Source organism: Camelus dromedarius, chromosome 10 (genome assembly GCF_036321535.1).
Source record: "Camelus dromedarius isolate mCamDro1 chromosome 10, mCamDro1.pat, whole genome shotgun sequence".
Lineage (NCBI taxonomy): Eukaryota > Metazoa > Chordata > Mammalia > Artiodactyla > Camelidae > Camelus > Camelus dromedarius.
Genome location: NC_087445.1, coordinates 5,898,229 through 5,922,528, shown reverse-complemented (window position 1 = coordinate 5,922,528; position 24,300 = coordinate 5,898,229). Strand labels below are relative to the sequence as shown.

General features: G+C 41.9%; 2 protein-coding genes across 1 annotated transcript in view; one reads left to right on the top strand and one right to left on the bottom strand.

The window, feature by feature from the left end:
* Nucleotides 1-24,300, top strand: part of RMI1 (RecQ mediated genome instability 1) — a 345,682-nt gene that overhangs the window by 203,529 nt on the left and 117,853 nt on the right.
* The window catches only part of SLC28A3 (solute carrier family 28 member 3), a 66,512-nt gene that overhangs the window by 33,472 nt on the left and 8,740 nt on the right, over nt 1-24,300 (bottom strand). Inside the window, exon 2 of the mRNA XM_031447303.2 lies at nt 13,969-14,102. Coding sequence (XP_031303163.2) covers nt 13,969-14,102 — 134 coding nt within the window. The remainder of the gene's footprint in view (nt 1-13,968; nt 14,103-24,300) is intronic.

Here is a 24,300-nt window from a genome sequence, read left to right as displayed (position 1 = left end):
AACATAAGTAGATGTAGGCAGTGACAGCGTAAATCTTAGATGATTGCTGCTTGGAATATTGATAAATTATCTCCATGAATTGGCTCTGCTTATGGTAAAAAGTTTGGGTTCCATGGTCACACCTGGGTTCAAATCCAGCCTTAATTTCTTGGGGCCTCATACCTTATTACATGGGACCATAGCATTCTGCACCTACCTAGCTTCACTGTGTGACCAGTCTGGTGCCACACATAGTAAGTACTCACTGACTTTTATGTTAATTTTATAGTTTAGTTTTTGCTACTTGCTTGCTTGCTCTGGGGGCATTTAGTCACTTTGTTCTCTTTTGTTGAAAATTGGCTTATAAAAGGCAACATCTGTTTCATGAATCTAATCTCTTCAAATTATGACCATCCCCCTGCCTTTATTTATTTATTCTTTTGCTTTAAAAAAATCTCCAGGTGTCAAATATTTTAAGGCTGTTTCTCTCTAGTGTTCTTCTCCAAATTGCATGAGCATTGCTGTGGAATGATTGCATTTTCAGAGGCAGTGTTCCAGAAGCCTCTGATCTTCACCTGTTGATTCTGGGGGTTCTTGGCTCAGGTGACCTCTGGCTCAAGTCCTGGGTGTATGTAATCCTTGATGTGAGGTAATGGGTACCGGCTAGACTGCTCCTCCGTGAGATGTTCATGTTTTTCTTAACAGCCTTTGTGGGTTCACAGACAGGAAAAGGAACAGTAGTGTCGTGGGAGGGAACCACCTGACCAGCCTGGGGCTCGTTGTCACACTGCCCTGGCTCAACTCCCTGTCACCTCTGAATGCTCTGAAGGGAGCTTTGTGTCGGTGCCAGGGGTCAGGGCTACAGAATACCAATGACGTTCTCCCCTCGTGATCTCTGTGAGCCAGAGGCAAAGGGAATCTAAGTACGCGGTTATAAGGAAAAGTGGAAAGAGGCAGAATTCTGTACCTGAAGGAGAAAAATTAGAGGAAGGTTTCTATTTGTTGGATTAAAAAAAGCAATTTAAACATGCAAGTACTCATGGCATATGATTTCTGTGAGCCTTTATGAAGAAACTGCTTGAGGAAGAATGAGCCAAACAAGTGATAAATGGAGAAATTTTAGCCAAAGGAGTGATAGTATATTTTGAATGAATACACTATCAAAAATGAATGAATCAAAATCTTTTTAATGAATCAAAATCTAAAACAACTCCAGGGATGAAGACCCCAGAACAGATTATAAACATTATAACCCCTAATAATGTGGAAAGGATTGTCAGAGCAACACCTGAAGGAGAAGAAAACAAAAAGGTAGATGGTAGGATAAATAAGCCAATTTCCTCAACTTTTAATTTCTGGGAGCTGGAGGAGATCAGAAGCAGCAGCGTTTGAGATGAAAGATAAACACTAAAAGATATGTAATCAGCTCAAATCAAGTGAAGGAAGAAAGGAAAGAAAATAATGGAAGGCTGAAAATATACTCATTTTGTGATGACTCATAATCGTAAACTGGTACTAGAAAGGAGCCACTAAAACAAACAAAAAGTATGTCTTCAGAAGAAACCAAACAAAAATAAACTAAACCAAACACGTTCACCTAACCAAACAATGGAAAGATTATTTTTAAAAAGTCACAACATAAAATGTGATGAGAGGAGCTAAGAGCAAGCACATCGATTTGACTGAGTCAGATGGAATAACAGATCACAACCATCACAACTGAAAATGACTCAGGTAAAGCAGGCAGTGGCCGTCATCTTAATCCATCCAGGCTGAATAGAGGACAAAAAATTCAATTAACACGTCCAAAAAGAAGCCAGTGATTGGGTACAGTCCCACACTGTGTGAAGCATGGCCATCTATGTACAAGAGGAATAGATTAACACATAGATTAACAAAGGAAACGGAGAAATATCCAGAGATGCATTTACAAAGAGGTTGAGAGAACTCTTTCAAGTCTAAAGTCTGTGACAAATCAGGTAAGGATAAAGGAAAACCAAAATAACAATGAATAATAGGAATCTAATGAACATCTCCTGAACGCCATAACCCGAATAGAACATGTATCGTGGCCAAGGCTGCTAGTTGTGCCCAGGATCTATCTGTCCTTATTTCCTCTAGAAATACAACTCTGACTTTTAGCAGGGCCTACGATTTCCCAGAAAAGGGCATATTTCCTCACCTATTCTTTGGATTAGAAACTGTTATAGTGGCTATAACGAAGTTCTGTCACTGTGATTGAAGCTACGTGCCACTTCTGGGAACTGGCCTGAAGCAGGACAGTTGGGAGCTGATGGACCCATTTCAGAATATTTTAAAATACATACAATTAAGTATATAGATGAAAAGGAAACCAATTATGTTGAAATACAGTTATTCAAATATTAAAATTGATTTGTGATCAAATATCACATAGGCATCTTTATTAACACATTAAAAAACAAGAAAAAAAAAAAAACCTAGCAAGGTCCAGTGGCAAGTTCTAATCAGCGCCTTAATGTCAACGCCATGGATGTAAATTATGCAACAGATCCGAATTCTTTTTTCTACTTGTAGTTACTAACTTAATGTAGTGGGGAGCCTTTTGAATCTTTTTGCATACATTTCAAACAAGGAATTCGACCCCCTCTTAGTCTGTGGAAAGAAATGTGCCCCTTTCTCCTCAAGCCCACGGCCAGGTCTTCCTGCCCACTCCCCACCTGATGTATCTCTTAGTTATGAAGCTGCCATTAATGGATACATCAGAGAGAATATGGACCGCCCCCCTTTTCTTTTCAATCTTATTTGTAGTTGGAGGTCCTGGCTTTAGTTCTGGTTCTGTCCATATTATCATATTATCATCCAGTAAACCTACCAGTGGGAGAAATCAAGTAATACCCAGGAATAAAGGATGAAGCATTGCATTCATATAGATTCTTGAAATAAGGAGAGAATGAGTGATGGTTAAACATCCTGCTGAATTGTCTGAGGCTGATGTCGTATGACTTTTCTATCAGAAGTCATCAGAGTCCTGGGTATTTTTAGAAGATGAAACGCAGATTAGCTTCCAGTGTAGTTCTGGTGCCAGCTTATTAGACAAGCCCCTGTAGGCTGGAGAGTGGGTGCTGCATGCAGTGTCCACTTGGTGGTGCCACTCTGCTAATGCTGCCAGATACAGGCGCCATGAAGGCATCTTTATCAATTTTTTAATTGCATAAAGCCAAGAATTCATAGGTAATCATTTCTTCTCCCATTAAAAACCAGTTTACTACCTGGACTTACTGGTTGCTATGGTCTGAATATCTGTGTCCCTCCAAATTCATTGTTAAAATTCTAACCCCCAAAGATGATGGTGTTAGGAAGTAGGGCCTTTGAGAGTTGCATAAATCGTGAGGGTGGAGTCCTCATGAATGGGCGTAATTAGTGCCCTTACGAAAGAGAGGCCACAGAGATCCTTAGCCTCTTCCACCGTGTGAGGACACAGTGATTCAAAGGTGCTGGCTATAAAGCAGGAAGAGGCCCCACCCTAGAACGCTGACCATCCTGGCACCTTGATCCTGGACTTGCAGCCTGTAAGAACTATGAGAAATGAATTCTGTTGTTTCTAAGCTATTTTGTTATAGCAGCCTGATTGGACAAGACACTGGTTCATGCTTCGCCTCACCTTCACTTTTCAACCCACGCCAATACTGCTTTCATTCCTCCCTTGCTATGGAAATCACCCTTGCTACAGTCATCCATGGTCTCCATTTTGCTAAGCCCAGTTTTCATTATATGCAGTGGACCACATCCTTCTTCAAATATTCTTGTCCCTGACTTCTGTGATTACACTTTGCTAGTTTCCTCCTATCATCCAGACTTCTCCTTCTCCCTTTTCTGTGCTGTATAAACCTTTTCATTCAACCCTTAATGTTATAAACTCTTAATGTTCCTTGAGGCTCTGTCCCAGGCCTTCTCATTCATTCTTCTAACAAATACTTACTGTGCACCTGCTATGGGGTAGACACTGCATTACCAGGCACTGCATATGTGGTCCCTTGGGGAGTTTAGAGGAAAAGCTGTCAACCATAAATTATTTAATTGATTATTTAATTATAGTCAATATAAGGACTGTTAAAAAGTTCAAGGTACTCCTTTTACAGGTTAACTGGAACGAACTTGGCTGTGTTTGAAATTCCAAAGACACAGCCCATTTAGTCACAGGGGAACTGGAAATGCTCTTACAAGCAAAACATCTTCCTACAGTTGAGAAAAAAAAATCAATAAACAAGGATGAAAATCCTTGGTAGGCCTGGCATTCTGGCTCTGAAGCCTCAGCTCTTCACCCAAGGAGCCTATATTTTGCCCTCCTCATAATGGTTAAGCATGTAGCTTTCAGCCTCAGCTGTGCCCTGCCGTCACCCTTCCCTTCCCACCTCCTCCACCAACAGTCTGGCTCTTTTCGGGAGCTTACGCCTTTCCTCTCTTTTACTTCCTTCTTAACGAGAGGTCCCTTGCCATCTCCGGCCAAGGTCAGAGCCGCGTGCACTATGGTCAGCATTTGGAGCATTGCAGACTGCCTCTTCCTCCCACCTGTGCGCCCCTAACTTTCCCTTCCCTATTTCCTTCTTCCCTTTTCCCTGACCTGAAACCCTCGTGCTCTGCAGGGGGACAAGGAAGCAGCCATGTGGGTTAACAGAAAGCCTAACATTTGCTGGCCTCTAGGAATGCCTTCTGTTGACTTTGTGCCCCTCCTTGCTGGATTCCACATACCCTGTGACTAGACCTTTGCTCCCCACCTGCTTCATCTGCTGGGTCTGGCTCTTCAATTAAGCAATTATACTGTTTCAAACCTCCCTGGCTGCACAAGTCAGACTAGTGCTCTCTATCCAACTTCCTCCTTGTAAAGGTTCCCAAACAATGGACTTGGGTGGATGAGAAACTCAGAATGCAGTAACTAGAATTAGAAAAATGAAAGTTTGTATGAAGCTAGTCAAGTTATTAAGTGATATGATTGAAAGAGTGAAATGACTGGTACATTCCCGAAGCTGAGCAGGTCAGCAGAGTAAGGCAACCAGGTGGTCTAGAAGGCGAGCCCTTGTGCCTGTCTTGACCCCTCTTGGACTGTAACTGACACTTTCTCATGGTGCACAGAGCCTTGTCTCATGTTAATGGGTTGCTTTCTGACCACGTTTCATGAAGGAAGTTCTATCATGACTTTCGTGACAACCTGTTATAATCTGACTGGCTAATGTCTTCTAGAATGTTCCAGAGTCCACAGAGTACAGAAATTCCATTTTAAATGTCAACTTATCATTGGTTTTAGATTCTTGGAACCAAGATTTTGAAATTAGCCGAGATCCATGAGGCTAATAAGAACTGGCTTCTCTTCCCGTGAGCCTCTCTTTGCCACCCTCCCTGTCTCCCCGCTCCTGCCTCTAGTAACTTCTCCTTCAGGACTTTGACGTCTCCACATAATGTAATGTGGGAAAAGTAGTTCTTGACATGGTGGCTTGGGGAATTATGCCCTTTGAGCCCTAATGTGTATTTTCCTTCCACCTAGCACAGAGTGGATGCTAAATAGGTATTACAGAATGAAGGAGCGAAGGGATGGAAGCCTATAAGTGTTCACTTGGAAATATTCTCCAACTCCCAGTCTGGGGGAAGTTGCCTACTTACATTATGACTAGCACTTTTCACACACTGTGTTGCGCTAGTTTGCCATTGTTACTTAATTTTAACCTCACAGAAGCTCTCTGTTTCCAGCTCCCAGCACAATGCCTGGCACAAAGTCAGAGCTCAGTAAGTTTTTGTTGAATCAATAAATGTCATACTTTATGTCAAAAGAGTTTTGGCTCTTGGAAGGAAAGAAACAAACAAAGGCTTGTCTTTACAAAACCAGGCAATTGAAAGGAACATTGAACAGTCTTCAGGTACATTTGCTTACTTAAACTATTCCTAGTAATCATCTGCTTTGTTCCTGAACACCCATGAGAGGTTCCTTAACTGTGTGATTCCCAGAGTTTTCATTGGAAACCTCTGTCTTCATTTACTTCCGAAGGATACAGGACATTTGTACCATCTCTTTCTCTCCCTTCCTGCCTTCTCCCCTCCACCCCTGGCTCTCTTTCTTTGTAACTGTCTTTCAAAGGAAAAAGAAGAATTAGTCATGCCAAGGCTTTAAGTGGCTTCTGGGCCAAATGCCTTAGCCCATGTGTGGGTGGAATTAAATGCCTCCAAATCCAGATCCTGACTTTGAGTGAAAATCACGCTATACTATGTTTGCCTAAATCTGCAATCTGAAGACAGAATTCCAAATTTTTGCGATGTGATAGAGACTTGGGGTTCATGCTCCCATAATCTATTCTACGTAAAAGTCCAAATCCTCCCACCTTTGATTTTTTTCAACTTGACAAATAACTGTTCAGCTAGCACCCAGGGCCCAGCTTCTCATCAACATCAACAGTGTCTGAATGAGATGGATCCACAGGCACCGCCACCTTCATTTTCAATTAAGAATCATGGAGTAGAGGTTTTATAATTATTAGTGGAAGAGAGAGAGAGAGAGAGAGCGAGAGCTTGGTAGCCAGTCTTAGATCTGTCTTAACTGAGGTAAGAAGGTTTTTCTGCAAACCTCTGCAGCCCACCCTCCCGAGGTTCGGGGTGTGCTTGCAAGACACATTGCCTTGTGAGCTAATTGAAATATTCCCAAAACTGGTCAGGGGCTTTTAATTATTACTGGCATGACAGCTATAGGCCAATCAGGACCAGTGATGGATAACAAACCAGGCTTTCCATCATGCAGTCAACATGTAGAGTCTCAAAAGTAGCCTCTTGGAATCAGGAGGGCATTTCTTTTAGGATACTCATGATAGGAAAATAATGGCGTTCAATTTCCCTCTTCTCCTTTCCTTTACCTCTGACCGTTGGATGCCTGAATCCTTCCCCCACTTTTGGTAAAAGGTCATAAGCCCCAGAACCTTTAGTCTTTCCTGTACTTATGACTAATTATCCAATGCATTCCATTTAATTAATTTATTTTTTCATGTTTTTATTTTTTTTGTGGGAGAAATTAGGTTTGTTTATTTATTTGTTTTTTGATGGAGGTACTGGGGATTGGACTCAGGGCCTTGTGCATGCGAAGCACACTCTACCACTGAGCTATACCGTCCTGAAGATACTTTCAGTCACCTGACACCAGAGATGTGGCCAGAACCATCCACCATTTAATCATACACATACTCCCTTGTGATGTGTCTAACTTTGCTATTTAAACCTAAAGTTAGTGGTAACATTAGCAGGAATGGTGGCGTAAGAACCACCCCCGGCCCCAAATTCTTCACCTTCATAAAAGCAACAAGAACACTGGTGAAATTGTCAAAATCACTGTTTCAGAACTCTGGAAAATTAACTAAAAGCTTAAGACAACGTAGAGAGTATTTTTTTTCGAGTAAAATGATGGAATCTCAGTACTAAGGGCTTTGTGGTGTCTTATTCCCTAGTCCTATTCCACTCTCCCCAGGCTCATGATAGCCTTGAAAAACAACACTGAAATCACAGTGAAAACCAGCAGCCTAGCATCCTAAGGAACTGGCCAGCCAGGGCTGTCACTCTCCTTAAGTCCGATTCCAAGGTAACTGCCATTATTTGACCTTCTGGCGGTTCCTTAGAAAACCCCACTCACATGATCGGACTCAGAGTTTATACTATTTCCCTGGGGGCAACTGTTTAACATAGGCAGCTGCCCGAGGTGGTAATAATAGTTGGAGAAAACCACAGATAAACAAAAATTTAAAGGAAAAACTGAGGAATGAGATATCCAGAGGGGCTCTGAATATCTCTGCCATTCCTGGGGAATTAGAAACCCAGTCACATGCCCAGCGCTGTGTTCACGCCTGAAGAAGACCTGAGAAAAATCAAAACTCTCATCTCTGGCTGATGCTGAAACTCAACAGAAGCAGGAAGTGAAAGTAAACGGAGAATTTAGAGTTGCAGGCAGCCTGCCTGAGCACTAAAGGTGATCTTCCTGGTAGGCACGTGGAGATTTCTTGGTTCCAGACACTTGGAAATTTATGTCAAATCCTTAAACTAAACAGATAAACAAGACTGTACTGTGTAGCACAGGGAAATATATACAGAATCTTGTGGTGGCTCACAGCAAAAGAGAATGTGACAATGAGTGTATGTATGTTCATGTATAACTGAAAAATTGTGCTCTACACTGGAATTTGACACAACATTGTAAAATGACTATAACGCAATAAAAAATTGTTAAAAAAATCCTTAAACTAAATGAGCAGAGACTTTAGTGGCCACACATGACAGTAAGTACAGACTATACAGAATTAGTTCAGTTAATTCACTAAATAAACAGTAACAGCAGCAACAGACAGCAAGAGCAAACCCTGGAGAAGGAGAGAGGGATCTGTTTTCTAGAGCTGCCACTTTATTTAAAATGTCCAGCTTTCAATCAAGAATTATGAGACACACAAACAGATGAGAAAGAAAGGTCCATACACAGGGGGGAAAAGCAGTCGATAGAAACTGTCCATGAGGAAGCCTAGCTGTGTGACTTACTAGACAATAACTTTGAATCAACTATTTTAAATATGCTCAAAAAGTAAAGGAAACCATGCACAAAGAACCAAAGAAAAGTGTGAGAATAAGGCATCACCATATGGAGGATGTCAGTGAAGAGATTCAGAGCCTCAGAGACCAGAGGGGCACCATCAAGTGTGCCAACATACGCATAGTGACAGTCCCAGGACAGAGAGAGAGAGAGAGAGAGAGAGGGGCCAAAGACTATCTGAAGAAATAATGTTTGAAAAATTCCCAACTAATTAATGAAAAGCACTGATCTACACGTTGAAAGCAGCAAGACAGGAAACTTACATTTGAGGAATCCTTAATAAGATTAACAACTGACTTCTCATCAGAAACCGCGGAGGCCAGAAGGACTTACATATTCAGAGTGCTAGCAGAGGCTGTTCAATGGAGGGCAAAATTTGGGAGGTCATGTAAGCGCTGGAACATCGGCATAGACTTCTAACCGGGATACTTGGAATATAAAATTTCTGAGGTTGGAAGTAATTATGCAACGTAAGGAGGAAGAGAATTGTTTCTCCAACACACCAGTCAGGGATGTCAGTATGAATCACACCTTCAGGTTCCTGAGTGTGTTTTCACAGAGCTCACGACAACCTTGGCTAGAGCTATCTTGATGCTTTTTTTCCCCTCACAAGTGAATTAAAACACAGAAAATACATGACAATAATTTGCTTTTGTGAAAGAACTTCTTTTAAAAATGCATTCTCTACTCCTCCCTCACATCTGTATGATCACACCTAGACTTATTTCCAGGGGAGAACAGCCTAGGTGACTAACCAATGTCACTTCCGTGACGTCTCAGAGAGGAAGGGTTTAAGGATTTTCCTTTTTCCCTCATTCAAGCATTCCGGAAAACAATTCCCGTAAAAAAAAAAAAAAAAAGCCACTTACTCATCGTAGTTATGACATTGGAAAGGAAACAATAAATCATTCATACTGTGGATAAAAACAGGTATTTGCTGAAGGCTAAGGCAGAGTTATCTAATAGAAATAAAGTGCAAGCTACATGTGTAATTTAAAGTTTTTCTACAAGTTCGTTAAAAATGTAAAATCAAACAGGTGAAACTAATTTTAACAATATATTTTTACTTAACCTGACGTATTGGAAATATCCTTTCCACACGTAATCAGTGTAAAGTCATTAATGAAGTATTTCACACCTTGTTTCACACTAAGTCTTTAAAATCCAGCGTGTGTATTATATTTACAGTACATGCCAATTCTAATGTTAAGTTTTTATGAAAAACACATTTAACAGCCTTTCTAAACCTGACTGGCTCACCAGGCGATTCGTGGAGCAAGCCAGGCTTCCCTGGTGTGTGTGCCTAGATTTTCACCCTTAGAAGTTCTGAATTTTATCCAGCCTCTCTTGTTGTCAATTTTCATCTCTTCCTTTTCTCTGGATCCCTTCCCATTCTTTGAGTTTGGAAAAATCTTTCAGTTGCTCTATTCTTAAAAAAACAAACAAACAAAAAAAAAACCAAAACTTACCCCAAATACAGACAATTGACAAATGTATTTGTCAAGTAAAGATTTTTTTTTCTTAAATTGATGATGAAATAATTGAGTGTCCATTTAGAAAATCAGAAAACTTGACTCTCACCTTACAGTATTCATAAAAATCAATTTCAGAGTAGAAAGCGAGAACAAACTTTTAGAAAATATGGGAGGGCATTTTCATGATCTTGCCGGGTAGGAAGAGATTTCTTAAACAGGGTATATAAACCAGAAACACCTGATAAATGGGACCTCAATGCAATTAACTTGTTCACCAAAATGTTAAAGACTGATTCAGAGTGGTACAAGACATCTGTGAACCATAGAACTGATAAAGGGCTTGTATTGGAACCTTTAAAGAACTCTTTCAAATCAATAGGAAAAAGACAAAAATCCAGGAGAGAAAATGGACAAGCGACTTGAACAAGTATTTCATAAGTAGACATCTAACGGCCGATTACATAGGAAAATTAAAATCAAACCTCAGTCATACTCTACTGTACACCTATCAGAATCACTGAAATGAACAAGCCAGGTAAATGTCGGTGAGGCTAAGGACTAATAGGAACTCACACTCTGTGGATGCAAATGTAAGTTGGTAAAACCACTTAGGAAGCCAGTTTGGCATTATTATTAAAGTTGGAAGTGTATATGCATTTCTAATGACCTAGCATTCCACTCCTAAGAATAATCCCAGAATAAATGTGTTACCTATTCACCAGGAGACATGTGCAAGAGAATTCATAGCTCCCCAAAGCTCCAAACTTAACACCAAGTCCACTGACCGTAAAACATAAACTGTGCAACGTTGATGGAGAATACTGTGTATCAGTAAAATTGGATGAACTCCAGTTGCTCCCAGTACTATGGCTGAATCTTAGAAACAGAAAGCTGAGCAGAAGAAGTCAGATACAAAATGACTCATCTTACTTAATTCCATGTAAATGTTTTGAAATAAGCAAATCATTTTTCTTATGATATTCTGTTTATATAAAATTCAAAAACAGGCAAAGGCAGTGCTTGAGGATTCATCATCAGAAGTGAAGGTATATAGCACAGCAGGGAAGTACTTACTACAAAGTTGGGAACTGTGTTACCCCCGGGGGAGGGAGGCAGTTGTACCCGAGGTGCAAGGTGCAGGTGTCCCAGCTGAGGGATAGAAATGTCTTATTTGTTGACCTGGGTGGCACGTTATTGTAGGATGTCTATTTGGTTTCACATGTTTTTCTGTGTGTTATATTTCACAATTATAAGAAAAACCCTGCCGACAACCCTGATCTTGTCTCTTGGAAGCCTGTCTCTCTTCCCCCTCTCCTCTCTGCCAGAGGAACGTCCTTTCTGTCCTCATTTTCTCTATTCTCTTAACTCCCACTCATAATACAAACTGTCCCCTGTGCCCACCCTGGTCACCAATAACTGCTAGTTAGCAAATCAAATGAACTTGTCTCCTTCGTTCCACGGAGGAGTCTTTGATGTTGAACTTGTGGTTCTCTTTCTGCTGGCTCCCCCAGGCCCTCCCTCTCCTGGTTCTGTCGTCTCTTTCCCTGTGGCCTCTCTGCTTCATCCTCTGACTTTAACTTTCCTGCTCCTGAAACACAGGTTCTTCCCAGCTTCCCCTCCACGTGGTCCCACCCACGCCCTTGGCCACCTCTGTGCGAACAGCCCCCAAAGGTATGGTGCCCCCTTCCAGGCTCTGGGTGCAGATGTGCCCAAAGCTTCCTGGTCCATCACCATCTTTATCCAGATGTTCGGTATCATCTTAATTTCAACCAGGAGGCCTCAGAATGAAGTCATTCTCTTCCTCGCTCTGACCCTCTTCCTGTCCATGTAAAGGGAATCACTTCCAAGTTGGCGTTTCTAATGTGGACTCGTCGCTCTCTTTAACCTGCCCCAGCACCAAGAGCGGCCGTTCATCATTTTGTATCTGCAGCCCACGTTCGGGCCCTTGGGCCCGGGCACGGACAGTTCTCTTAGTTTGCAGTGCTTAGCTGATGCCCCTTCCTTTTCAACTGGGAAATCCCTGCCCGCCTTTAAGCCCTCACTGGTATTCTCTTTCCTTCCTTGTTGCACGAATAGCATATTGTTCCTTCCTGAATTGTTCTGGCAGTGGCCACAGCTAGGGGGCAGGTAACAATTTTGCTGAGTAAATACATGTCTCTGGAGACTCCTGGTGAAGAGCAAGCCCTGGACAAATAACCTGGCCAGTGCTTGTCGGTGCTGGTGTGCGGTGCTCTGCTGGGCCTGAGGTGCCCTGCTCTGTGCCCCAAGGCCTGGAGATGCTCTGCTGGGGCCGAAGAGCGTGAGGGATGGAACGCAGGGCCGCGGTTGGTGGCTGTGTCTCCTCCCCACTGCCCCTGGGCCGCCAGCTGCCGGTGACATGACCTTTCTCCACTACAGTTACCTTTCTCCTGCTGCCATGTTCACTTTAACTCTTTATTGCATTCCATCCCCCCCATTCTTTTGACTCATAAAAGTCTCCCTGCTGTGGGCTTTTCTTCTTATTGAACCCTTAGGATGGGGATCACCCAAAATATGCCACTTTGGCGTAAGAATTATTTTGAGCTGAAGGCAAATGAGAAAAAGTAGGCCCAGAAAGAGCTCTCTGCCCTTCCTTCATCTGCCTAAAAGCAGGGCATAATTTTCCCTTAAGCAAGTGTTCCACCCTCCCCCATAAAAGAAAGAAAACATCCCTTATCACTGGAGACCGAGATGGCAGGAGATACCTGATTAGCAAACCTTATCTTCCAGTAGTTACCTCCACATATTTCCTAGTCACTGTCCCACAATTTATTGGCCCTGAAAGCACAACCTCACTTTCCCCCTTTGTGTAATCAGTTCTCCACAATTTATCTTCCTTTTTAAAATGGTATATAAGCCTCTAAGTCTTACTGCTTCTTTGGGTTTTTCATTTCTTTTCTGTGAAGCTGTCTTTTTCTGTGAATTTTATGTGTACAAAAAATTATAAAATTGTGTATGCCTTTGCTTGTTGAGCTGCCATTTGTCAGTTTAATTTATAGACCTCAGGAGCTGAATCTAAGAGGGTAGAGGGAAAGATTTTTCCTCCCCTACACTTATAACCTATGAAATGAGCATGACTGTGACCACTATACAGACAACTAAACTGAGGATCAGGGAAGTTACAATAACTTGTGGGTGGAAGACTCAAGGCTCAAATCAAAGCCCTTTTACCTTCCTTGTTCCTTTCTTTGCTCGTGCCTAAACACTTGTTTTGCCTGTTTATTGATGCTCAAGCCTAAGAGATTGCTGACACCTGCTCACGTGGCCTCCCCGAGTTGGGTGTCAGCTCAAGGAGAGGATGCATTCCGGGCACAGCCCTGCAAAATCCCCATCCCAGACCTAGTCAGAAAGCCGGTGTTTTCCGGTGACAAGACTCCTTCTGCGGCACCTAGCCCTGGGCCAAGCAGCATTAATCACTCAGTGAGTTTTGGTTGATGACGTGAGATGGTTTGCATAACCCGGCTGCTTGGGATGGGTACCCAGGCCACCATCTAACAGGGGCTCTGAGACCCGGTTAAAGAGAAAGGGACCCTGAGGTGCTTGCTGACTACATCCAGGATCTGGCTTCTTCCCCACTCTTCCTTTCTCACCAACCCTTTGGGAAAATGTCTACAGGTAAATGTTATATTCCTGCCACGTGAGCCTAAGGGCAAAAAAAGCAGGAGAGGACAGTCCTGTTTTTAAGTGACAGGGCAAGTCAGGGATCAAAACAGGTTCGATTCAAAGAGACTTCACAGGTTTCTCAAGCCAAGAAGAAACAAAAAAGGAAAAATAATAGGCTTAACGTGTGACATTAAAAATCTTACTGTGTTCCAATAACCCCACTGCTTTAGTTAAGAAACATGCTGAAAAGGTAGGGAAAGAGCAGTATTTCCTTGGTCTTGAACATAAGATAAAATATCTGCTCACCTGGAAACCGGTGTTGCTGTGGCCCTGGGTTCTGAGGGCTGTCATCCTCTGCAGCTCCACAGAGTTTTTGCTGCTCATGGAATTGGCTGGGCTCCGAATTCTTCCCAGATGTCTGGGCTGGAGGTCCCCTGTACCTGTGCAGAAGAACACAGCCTCTGCTGATGTCAAAAGGCCACCTTGCTGTTGTAGGAACCTGTGCACTGCTTCAGTTTGGAAACTTTGATTAAAATCTCCCAGTTGGGGTGGGGCAGGAGTGGCGGGAGGCGGGGTGGACGCTTCCAGGTGAGATCCACCTACCTCATTAATCCTTTTCTTTACGTTTGTTCCTGCCTGCCCATTTTCACTCCAGGAAGAAAACTCTGGTTCTGCTCAGAACAGAAAAGGACATTTTCTCTGTAGTCTGGAGTGAAATAACATATTTCCTGCGGTGGTGGTGGTCACTGGGAGTGGTGGGGTGGCAGGGGATGCCAGGGCTGGCTGCTACCAAGTGACCATGACCCTGTGCTGCGTCTGTGCTCAGGACATTATATATGGTGGTGTTGGTTGATCATTAGAACAAGGGAAAACTGAGGTGTCCCCTAACAACACCTCACTTAACACCTTAGATAAATTAACAAGAGGTATTGGTTTGCTCAGGGCCATTTGGCTGATGAGGGAACAATGAGATGTCAAATGCCGGTCTGGTGGACTCTAAGGCCTTTCTCCTACATCCCTGTCTGCAGACAAGATCGTGTTTAAAAATTCAACTCCTAGGAATGCAAACATGTGGCAGATAAATGAAAAGTGACCAATTTAATCAAAAGAGTGTGCTTTATGAAATTATTAGCTGTAGGATTTTTTCAAAATAGCAATATCCCCTAGAACATTTAAAATGAACTATCGTATCACTTATATGTGGAATCTAAAAAAAAAAAAAAGCCAAATGAACTTATTTTCAAAACAGAAATAGACTCACATAGTAAAGAAACTTATGGTTACCAGAGCAGGGAGGGGGTGGGAAGGGATAAATTGGGAGTTTGAGATTTGCGGATACTAACTACTATAGATAGACTAGATAAACAGCAAGTTCATACTGTAGAGCACAGCGAACTATATTCAGTATCTTATAGTAACTTGTGGTGAAAAAAAATATGAAAATAAATATATATATGTTCATATATGACTGAAGCATTATGCTGTACACCAGAAATTGACAGAATATAGACTGATTATACTGCAATAAAAATATATACATATCCGAAATTAAATAAATAAATAAATAAATGGAATGAACGATCATGAGTGGGGAGGGTAGAGCTCAGTGGTAGAGAGCATGCCTACCAGGCATGAGGTCCTGGGTTCAATCCCCCATAGGTCCAGTAAAAAATAAATAAATAAGTAAACCTAATTAGCACCCCCCCAAAAAAAATCCCCAAAACAAACAAAAAGAAAAACCTTAAAAAGTAAAATAAAATGAACTATCACGTATCTACTAATTATTATAATTGTGTGTCCTGGGTGGAAACATGAAAACTTTTATGATAAGTGAAAAACTGAAATTAATAAATTGAATGCTGCAAAAGAATGGAAGAAAGTATCAAATATTTACTAGTGGTTATTTCTGGGTTGTGGTTTTATGGGTAGTTGCTATTTTGTCTTTCATCCTTCATTTTCTGTAAAGAATGTAATTTACTGCTATTATTATCATATTGAATATATATACATATAATTCATATACATACATACATATATATACATGTTAGGAGCTCACTGGACCCATCCTGCCTGGTTTCAAATCTGGTCTAATACTTACTGCAGCAAACTACAACTTAGCTCAACCCAGCCTGCTGCCTGTTTTTATACAGCCCAAGAGCTAGGAGTGGTTTTTAAATAGTTGGGCAAAAAATAATCAAAAGCATGAATATTTCATGACATAGGCAAACTATATGAAATTCAAATTTCAGTGTCCATAAATAAGATTTCATTGGAACACAAATATACTCATTCATTTATGCTCAGGACAACTGAGTTCAAGGTTATGGAAAATCCTAACCCTCCAGACGGAAGGAAGAAACTTCATTTTGCTACTTATGGTTGTCATTGCAGGAACATGACTCAAATGCCTGACATTTTTGCAGGTATCATTACGTGGACCTTTTAAAATGCAACAATCCAATTTTTTTTTCTCCTACCTCTAGGCTGTAGATGGGACTTTTGAAAAGGGTTTAAACAATATGTTTGAAAAGAATGCAAGCATATTTGAGAATGGGTCCCCGGTGCAGGCAAAAACACACAACGACCTGTCTGTTTCATTCTCCAACTATGCCGGCTAAAAGGAAAAATTGGGACCTAATGCGAGCACATTGCACATACAACCATGATGCTGAAATGCAAAAGAGACGGTCATTTACAAGACGTTTTAACTTAAAACGCTATCTATCTGAAACTTATGGTTAAGAGCTTTTAAGACTAATGAAAAATTCCGACTTTCTTGGCAGCACAAGAATTAACTTGATTCATGGGACTATCACTTTAAACAATGGTTCCTTGGTAGAAGCCATGGCTTATCTTGCTCAATTAGGAAATATACGTTGTGATCAGAAAATAGGGTGAAAAACCCTTTCAACTTTCCAAGACTGCATGTTAAATCATTCCCCAGTCATGCAGAATCATTATTTGGAAGGACTAGCTTGTGACAAGACCTGAGGAACTGTCTCTTAACTCCTCTGAGTCTGAGCTGTTGTCATTGCGGGGTCCCTCACACTCAGTTTTAAACTTTGAAACCATTGTGTAGCAACCAAATCACTAGATCTTCTAATCAAATGATTTCTATGTTCTATTCCATTCCCTAAGAGTTGGCTTATAGACTGAAAAACTGTGGGCTGTATTTGCACAAGCTTATTAAAGAATAACAAAAAAGCCTCCCAACCCCTTTCCAATTTATTAAAAATGTGAATGTAAAAAATTTGTAAATACATGACAGTAGTACTTGCCTTCTGCATGCAGTTCTGTAGTTCTGTTCCTTTTGGTGACAGTGTTTCCAAAAAGAGTGAAATGAACTTAAAAACATTATGTGTAACACTTGTCCCATATTGGAAACAATGTATTACCTGTTACAGCATGATTTTTATCTGCTCCCTGTTGTCCTCACCAAAAGAATATTTCATATACTAGAGATTGCTATTTGGATGTACATCTTAACGTAGTTTGATAAACTGAAAATCTAATCCTGGGATGACTGCAAAACTTAATCTCAATAAACAACTCGAATTACTCCGGTCATCCAAGAGAGGAAAAAAAAGCAATAATGTATATTTGAAGTAGAAAATACTTTGGGATGTTTCACCAACCAAATCACCTTTGTAGTTAGATTTTGCTTTTCAACCCTCCCACTGTACAGCAAGTACTAGGTAAGGCCAGGCATAGAATCTGCTGCCACCTGGGTGACACCCACCTGTGACTTAAGATTACTTGGCTGTCTGTATCACCTTAGTTAGAATCCTGGGAAAGATGAATTTGGCACAAGGGTGGACTAGTAAAAGAAAACGGGAGAGCCAGCGTCTGCTGAACACTGCTATGTGCCTTTTAGGTACTTAGAGTATTTCCACTTCATCTTTGTAACAACTCTGTAAATGAGGTTTCAGTAGCCCCATTTCTTGGATGAAACACCTGAGACGCAGGGAGACAAAGTGACTTTTCCAAGAGCATAACTAATAAGTGGCAAAGTCATAATTTGAGCCCATATCTCTGAAATCTAGTCATGTCAAGAGCTAAGTTCTGGAAAGAAATAAAGCCCAAGGGAAGCACCACTGAGCTAATACCCCAAAGAGTTCATTTTATTAGTGGGGAAAGCAAAGCATAACCAAGGTAAATGCAAAAAGGTTAATAAAATGGGAAAACAAGAAGGTTGTCAGAACCCAGAGTTTAATCTATCTCTGTACTTTGAGATCCTTAAAAAATGTGCCAATGCTTAACTGAGGTGTTTTGAAGGCCGGTCCACGCTGTTCAGCCCCCGGCAAGAACTGGGGCTGGGAGGAAGCAAAGAGCCTGGGGTGCACATTTTGAGAGGACACTCACTCTCAGTGTCATGCAAGTACAAGGTTATCACCTGAGACTGAGGCTTCCTTAAATTTTGCACCTTAGGCACCTTGCCTGGCTCGCCCTGCTCCTGGCCCTGCCAAGAACAACCCATGAGTCTGTTTTGGATGAGTGTAAGCTGGTAGTAGTTGAGCATGTTGGCTCTGAGCTCTATACAGCTCTCAACCTAGGATTTGCCTCTTACTAGCACTAACTAGCTGGAACCTCAGGCGTGTTACTTGTGAGTAACCTCTCAAAGCATCTGTTGTTACTTGAAAAGTGAGGTTCATAGTTGCGCCTGTCTTTTAATGGGCTCACTGTGGGGGTTTGATGGGGGACTGGCACTGTGTAGGGAGAACACATACACTCACGATTCCAGGGCAAACGTGCCAGTAGCTGACTCAAAAGGCAGCCCAGGGGAAACATGCTCTGTCCCTTTTCATGGATGAGAAAACAAGACATGGGAATGGTGGGTGGTTTTGCATGGTGAGCTAAATAAGGCTGCTACTGGAAAAAGACTGTTGTGATCCTTGGAAAAGAGAATACTCAAATATGCTTTCTTCACCATTTCACAACCATCACGGCAAGAATCATGAATGGAGGCTAAAACTGGTGGCTGGCAGAATTTGATGAGAAAGACATTTATGTAGCCAATCGGTATCTCCCAATATTAATCAAAGAAAAAGGATAATAGAAACTTTGCAATGGGGAAACCTGGAAGACACCACCTTACCCAAACTGTCACCAGGAACGGGGAAAAGTGACATTCAGTGCTTCCTGATAAAATGCACTGAGGAGGACACAACACCACTTTGGTGGTGTTCCTGCTCCAAGTGCACAAACAGATGGCCTGGCCACTTACCACCCCAGAAGCTCTAACTTATATTTTTTAAGTCTCTGAAGCTATATATTATCCCATGTATTTCCACCCCCCCCATGTGGTAAAACACAGATTCCATTCAAATTGTATTATTTATATTCATGGTTGGGATGGATTTATTAACAACAACAACAACAACAACAACAACAACAATTCTGCTATCAAAAAGGGTTAAGAATTTTGGCATGGGGTTTCTTCTTGTTCTTACATAACATATCCCTAAGGTGGTAAGATTTGTCATTATTAGGTCAAGCTATATGGCTCAGAATTACAGATGCCAAGTAACTATCAGTGACATTGAATTTTAAGAACTTAAAAGATGTACCCCAAATGTAGTTGTTGTCCTCAAAAATTGCTCTAAGTCTAAAAGTAAATGTCTAAACATCTTGAGCTCACTTACATTTTCAGCCTCATCCACTACTACCCAGTTATTTCACACATTGGTGGAAGCTTGAGGTAGTATCTCTGCTCTTAAGCAAGTTGACAGAACATCTGGAAGTTGTAGAATTATTTGGGAAAGATGGGTAACACTGATATTTAATTCTATTCAATCCGCTGCGCTGGAAACAACCCGAGCAGGAAAGGACTACGTCCTACACACGCAATGTAGGAATCACATTCACAGACACACAAGGCAGGGAGCTGTTGCAAACCACCCAGTCCTCTTGCCAGCCCACCTCTAGGTGAAGACACTGACTGTCTTGTGCACCACAGAATCCCCTGGAGGCAGCAGGGGGTAGCTAATCTTGGAGCTCTGAAGACCTGGGTCTCAGCTTCTAAATACTGTTTCCTTAAAAGGAACCAGACAGGTGCACCTATGACTTCCTCTGCTGAAAACAAGGAAGTTCTTAAACCTGAGGTTGTATTTAAAAGAGTGATCTGGCTTCAAAAGTCGTCAAAGTCAGGACGATTTTAACATCAAAAAGAACAATGTTTATAGTGGAAACACATCAAATCTATGAAAATTCATGAGTTCCTAACCATTCTTTAAAAAAGAAAACTCTAGAAAAATCCTCTGTATTTATCACCACTTAAGCAGGTTTAATTCTTTACTGTGAAAGTTAAGGAGCAAAGTAAGCATTTATATTAGCCGGTAGGAACTGCATTTCAAGGTAACCAAATAGCCCCAAGTGATGAGAAACTACGCTTTATATAATGCCAGAAGCAAATATAAAAGGAATGACAGGATTTGAAGCATGATTTGGAGACCTCTTGAGCAAAGATGATCTGTTTGTATGAAATAACTGAGTGGACAGTTGGCGAGGTGCTGGACATCGTATGGAGCCAAGGTCACGGCACACAGGTGACATACCGGCATGGAGGATCATGAAACAGCAGAATAGAGAGATCAGGTCAATTCCAGTCTAGATGAGCAATGTGCTTTAAGCAGGTCCACCGGCTATTACAAGCTCCTGACATGGGACAATACGAAGTACACATTACTTCTGTTTTTGCACAGGGATGTCTTAGTGTCTTTTTTTCTCGAGACCTCTGAAGTTAGACTGCCTGGTTCTCACACGTATTTCCCCTCGTCAGCGTTGGGCCCTTGAGCAGGGTATGCGATGTCTCAGAGCCTCAGTCTTCTAGACTGCTTAGGGTTTTGTGAGACCTAATAAGAATATTTGTGAAATTGTTGGACCAGAGCCTGGCAATTTCAACACTCAATATATTAGCTGTTGTTGTTGTAAATGCTACAACTGTTAATAGCTCTGTATGTCTATACATAATTTCCCCTTTCCTTGCCCTCATCCCAGTCTAGCCCTCGAGATTCTAGATTTACAGCCAGGTAAGTTTGAGAACCCATCAAGGTGTTAGGATCCAGTTTCCAGCCCTTCCCATCGTTAACCCACCTGCAGGACCTGAACGAGTCACTCCAAGGCTCTGACCCTCAGTTTCCCCACCATGAGCCTGGCAGAGAGTGGGCAGGGTGAAGGGGACCTCAAATGTGTGGGTGTTAAGCTATCATTTAGCATGAGCGTGTTCTAAAACCTAGGACACAATCACATAAGATAAAATGTGATGTTTCTCCCACTCAATGGGCAGGTCACTGGCTTTATTTTTCTTACACCTTCCGAAGTAACGCTGAAGGCTGCCCTTCTTCGAGGGTCTAGTGAACAATATTTGTTTGCTAAATCCTTTAAATTAAAAAATTTTTTATCTTTTTATTTATTTTTTGTTGTTGGGGGGGTAATTATTTATTTAAATGGAGGTACTGGGGATGGAACCCAGGACCTCGTGCATGCTAGGCATGCGATCCACCACTGAGCTATAACCGCCCACATTTGTTTATAATCATAATTCTTATTCCATAGTAAAAGTTCCATAGCACTGTCCCCTTATAAAACAATATAACGTGCTTGTTTGTACAATTGACTACACAGGTTGCCTGCTTCCCTGTTAGACTATAAGCTCCATGAAGTCAGAGATCTTTGTTTTGTTCATTGACACACCCCCCAGCACCTACAACAGTGCCTGACACACAGTAAATGTTTGGCACATATTGGTTTAATTATTCAAAGGACTTCCTAAGTTATCAGCTTGGATATTGATTTTTTTTTTTTTTTTTTTTTTTTTTTTTTAGAATATAGGGCTTAGGTCCTGTAAAATGGCTATATTCACTTGTCTCCATCTAAGACCATCTTGAGTCAGGGAAGTATCAGAGCTGTGTAAGAACTTTGTAAGTACATACAATGCGTGTCATTCTACATGGCAGGCTGGGTTTTCCCCATGACTCTCACTGTGCTGTGTAGTCACAGGAAGTGAGGATTCCCAGCCCTGTCTCTCCTTGTTCTCTCTAAATGGGGGCAGCTAATCACAAAGGAGCCTATCAGTGCTGAGGTCTTGGTACTCCGGCGGAGGGTAGGGAAGAGACCAGGGAGTGCAGACTACACTTAGCACAGCCTTGGCAGATGGCACAGACAGGGCAGGGCTTGCCCCAGGCAGAGCTGCCTGGTAAAAAGGGGTGTCACCCCACTGTGAACCCCAGTGGAGCACCTGCCCTGTCCAGGCCCTTAAAAGCTCAAGACGCTCGGAAGTTAAACACCGGGTCCTGGGTCACACAGCTAGAACCCCTGGAGCCAGACAACTCAGTCTAGGCTGTCTGCCTTGAAGTCTTGGGTTGTTCCCACTCTTCTCCAGCTTTTGGCATCTCCAGCTCCTAAACAAATAATTACTAAGAACCTGTCATGAACCAGGCACTATTCTAGACACTTGGAATTCATCAGCGAACAAAACAAAGATCCATGTATTGATCTATGGGACTTGGAATGCAAGATGAGGAGCCGGAGACAATGCCAAGAATTTGCCTTGAGCTCTTGCCTTGGGGACTGAGACAGAAGTCCCACTCATTCAGCTTCTGCAGAGGCACCTTCTGCTTCTCCCCCCGTCTCACCTGAATATTCTGAACACAAGCCGGCCTTAATACGAAAACCTGTTCTCCAGATGGAGCCTTATCCGTCCTTGCAGCTCTGTGGAGGCTTAATCTCAGTCCCTGGTTCAAGAATGGTTATTTCAAGCATAGTAAACAAGTGCAGGATATTTTGGTGGGGAGAGTTTGCAGTAGAGTTCCTTAAACAGGAGACAGGAAGCAATCAGGTGATAATAAGGGGGGCTGGTTTACCTGGAAGTGTCCATGGCATCGCTACAGATCAGATTGGAAGGATAGGAGTTAAATTTGTGACGGTGATTGCCTCTTCAGAGAAAGAGACCGAAGGCTGGCTCAGTGGCCAAAGGGATCTTTGATGGCAGAGTTGTTAGTCTGTGTGCGCTATTTTGATTCTTTAACAAAAAAATGTTGTAAAGCAAATTGGATTGAAAGCTAGTGGTCAGTTCTGACTGGTGGGAGCATGGCTGTTTATTATTCTGCTCTTGCATTTTCTGTGCAGCGAGTGTATGGATTCAGATGAGGTGGCAGTGGTTAAAAACAGGTTACCTGGGCTCATTTCCAGCCCTGTCACTTATTAGCAGTGTAATCCTGGGCAACAACTCAGCCAACCTCTCTTTGTTCATATGTTATAAAGGTTGAGTGAGTTGATAGGGAAAGTATTTCGACTAATGGTTGGCACATAGTCAGAATTATCGAAGCGTGAACGGTTGCTGTTCTTTATTTTGGGGAGCGGGTAATTAGGTTTATTTATGTATGTATGTATGTATGAATGAATGTATGTTTTTAACGGAGGTACGGGGGATTGAACCCAGGACCTCGTGCATGCTAAGTACACACTACCGCTGAGCTATACCCTCCCCTCTGTTACTGTTCTTATAACTGAGAATTATAAATACTTATAAATTAATCAACAAGAAAAAAGATGCATAGGATTTTCTAACTGCATAGAAATCTTGCAATCTTGATCCAAGAAGTTCTGCAAAGGCCCCAGGACTTCCTCGATGTGGGCCTAGTGTGGGGAGCGCAGCAGGAGACCCAGATCTGAGCAGGAAGTGGAAGGAAGCCCAGAAGCGTGGACGCCCAGGGCACCTGCTTGAGTCCGCTCAGTGACATCCAGAAAAAAAGGACGCTTCCTTGTGGTTCCAAGAGGAATTAGTAACTTGTGTACAGGAAGCATTAATTCTAAGAAGCAAGGCACAAGGAAGGCTGTTTTGATACCTTTTTCTTAAAAAAAAAAAAGTTTCCTTGATGCTCTTTTCATCCATTTTCCAGTTATAACCTACATGTGCAGTGGATTAGCTTCACTGCAGATGTGGATTATTCCAACGCATGCATATTTTTAAAGTTGAGTAATAGCTTTTTTTTTCCTCCTTTAATTCATTTATAAACCAAACACATTTCTGCTATCTTTGCTGAGAGGAAATTATACCTTGTTTGTATACTGCCTCTAAGGGAAATAAGTTTTCCCAACAAGTTTATTAACTTCTGATTTTGCATGTAAAATAGAAAAACAGCTCAAATTTTAATGTTTAAAGGAAAAAAATGTATGAAGCCATGTCTGGCTGTTAGCATAACTGACACCATCTTGGGCCCTTACAGTTCCTCCTGTCCTTCCGTGGACCCTACACAGAACTGCACTGGGCAGAGAAGTGTAAATTGCTTCTCTGTGTCAAGGGCTTTGCAGATAAAAGATCATCAGGTCCAGGTGGCCTGTATGCACTATTAGTCTCCGAACAATAGTGAAGACCGTGGCTGATGTATTCCCGGCGCCCATAAGACTAGTTACCCATTCAGTCATCCATCAGACTCAGGAATGCATGTCCTGTTTCCAAGCACCTACCCACATGCCCTAGGTTAACTACGGAATTGTCCCAGTGGTCCCTCAGCAGTGCAGAGAGCACCTGTGAATGCTTCCGGATCGCTGTCTGCCTGATCCTGACCTGGAAGTAAGTTACTCCGTAATAAATTGATCCATTGATTATACGGAGCTGCCTGCCTTGTTTTTTGGTCT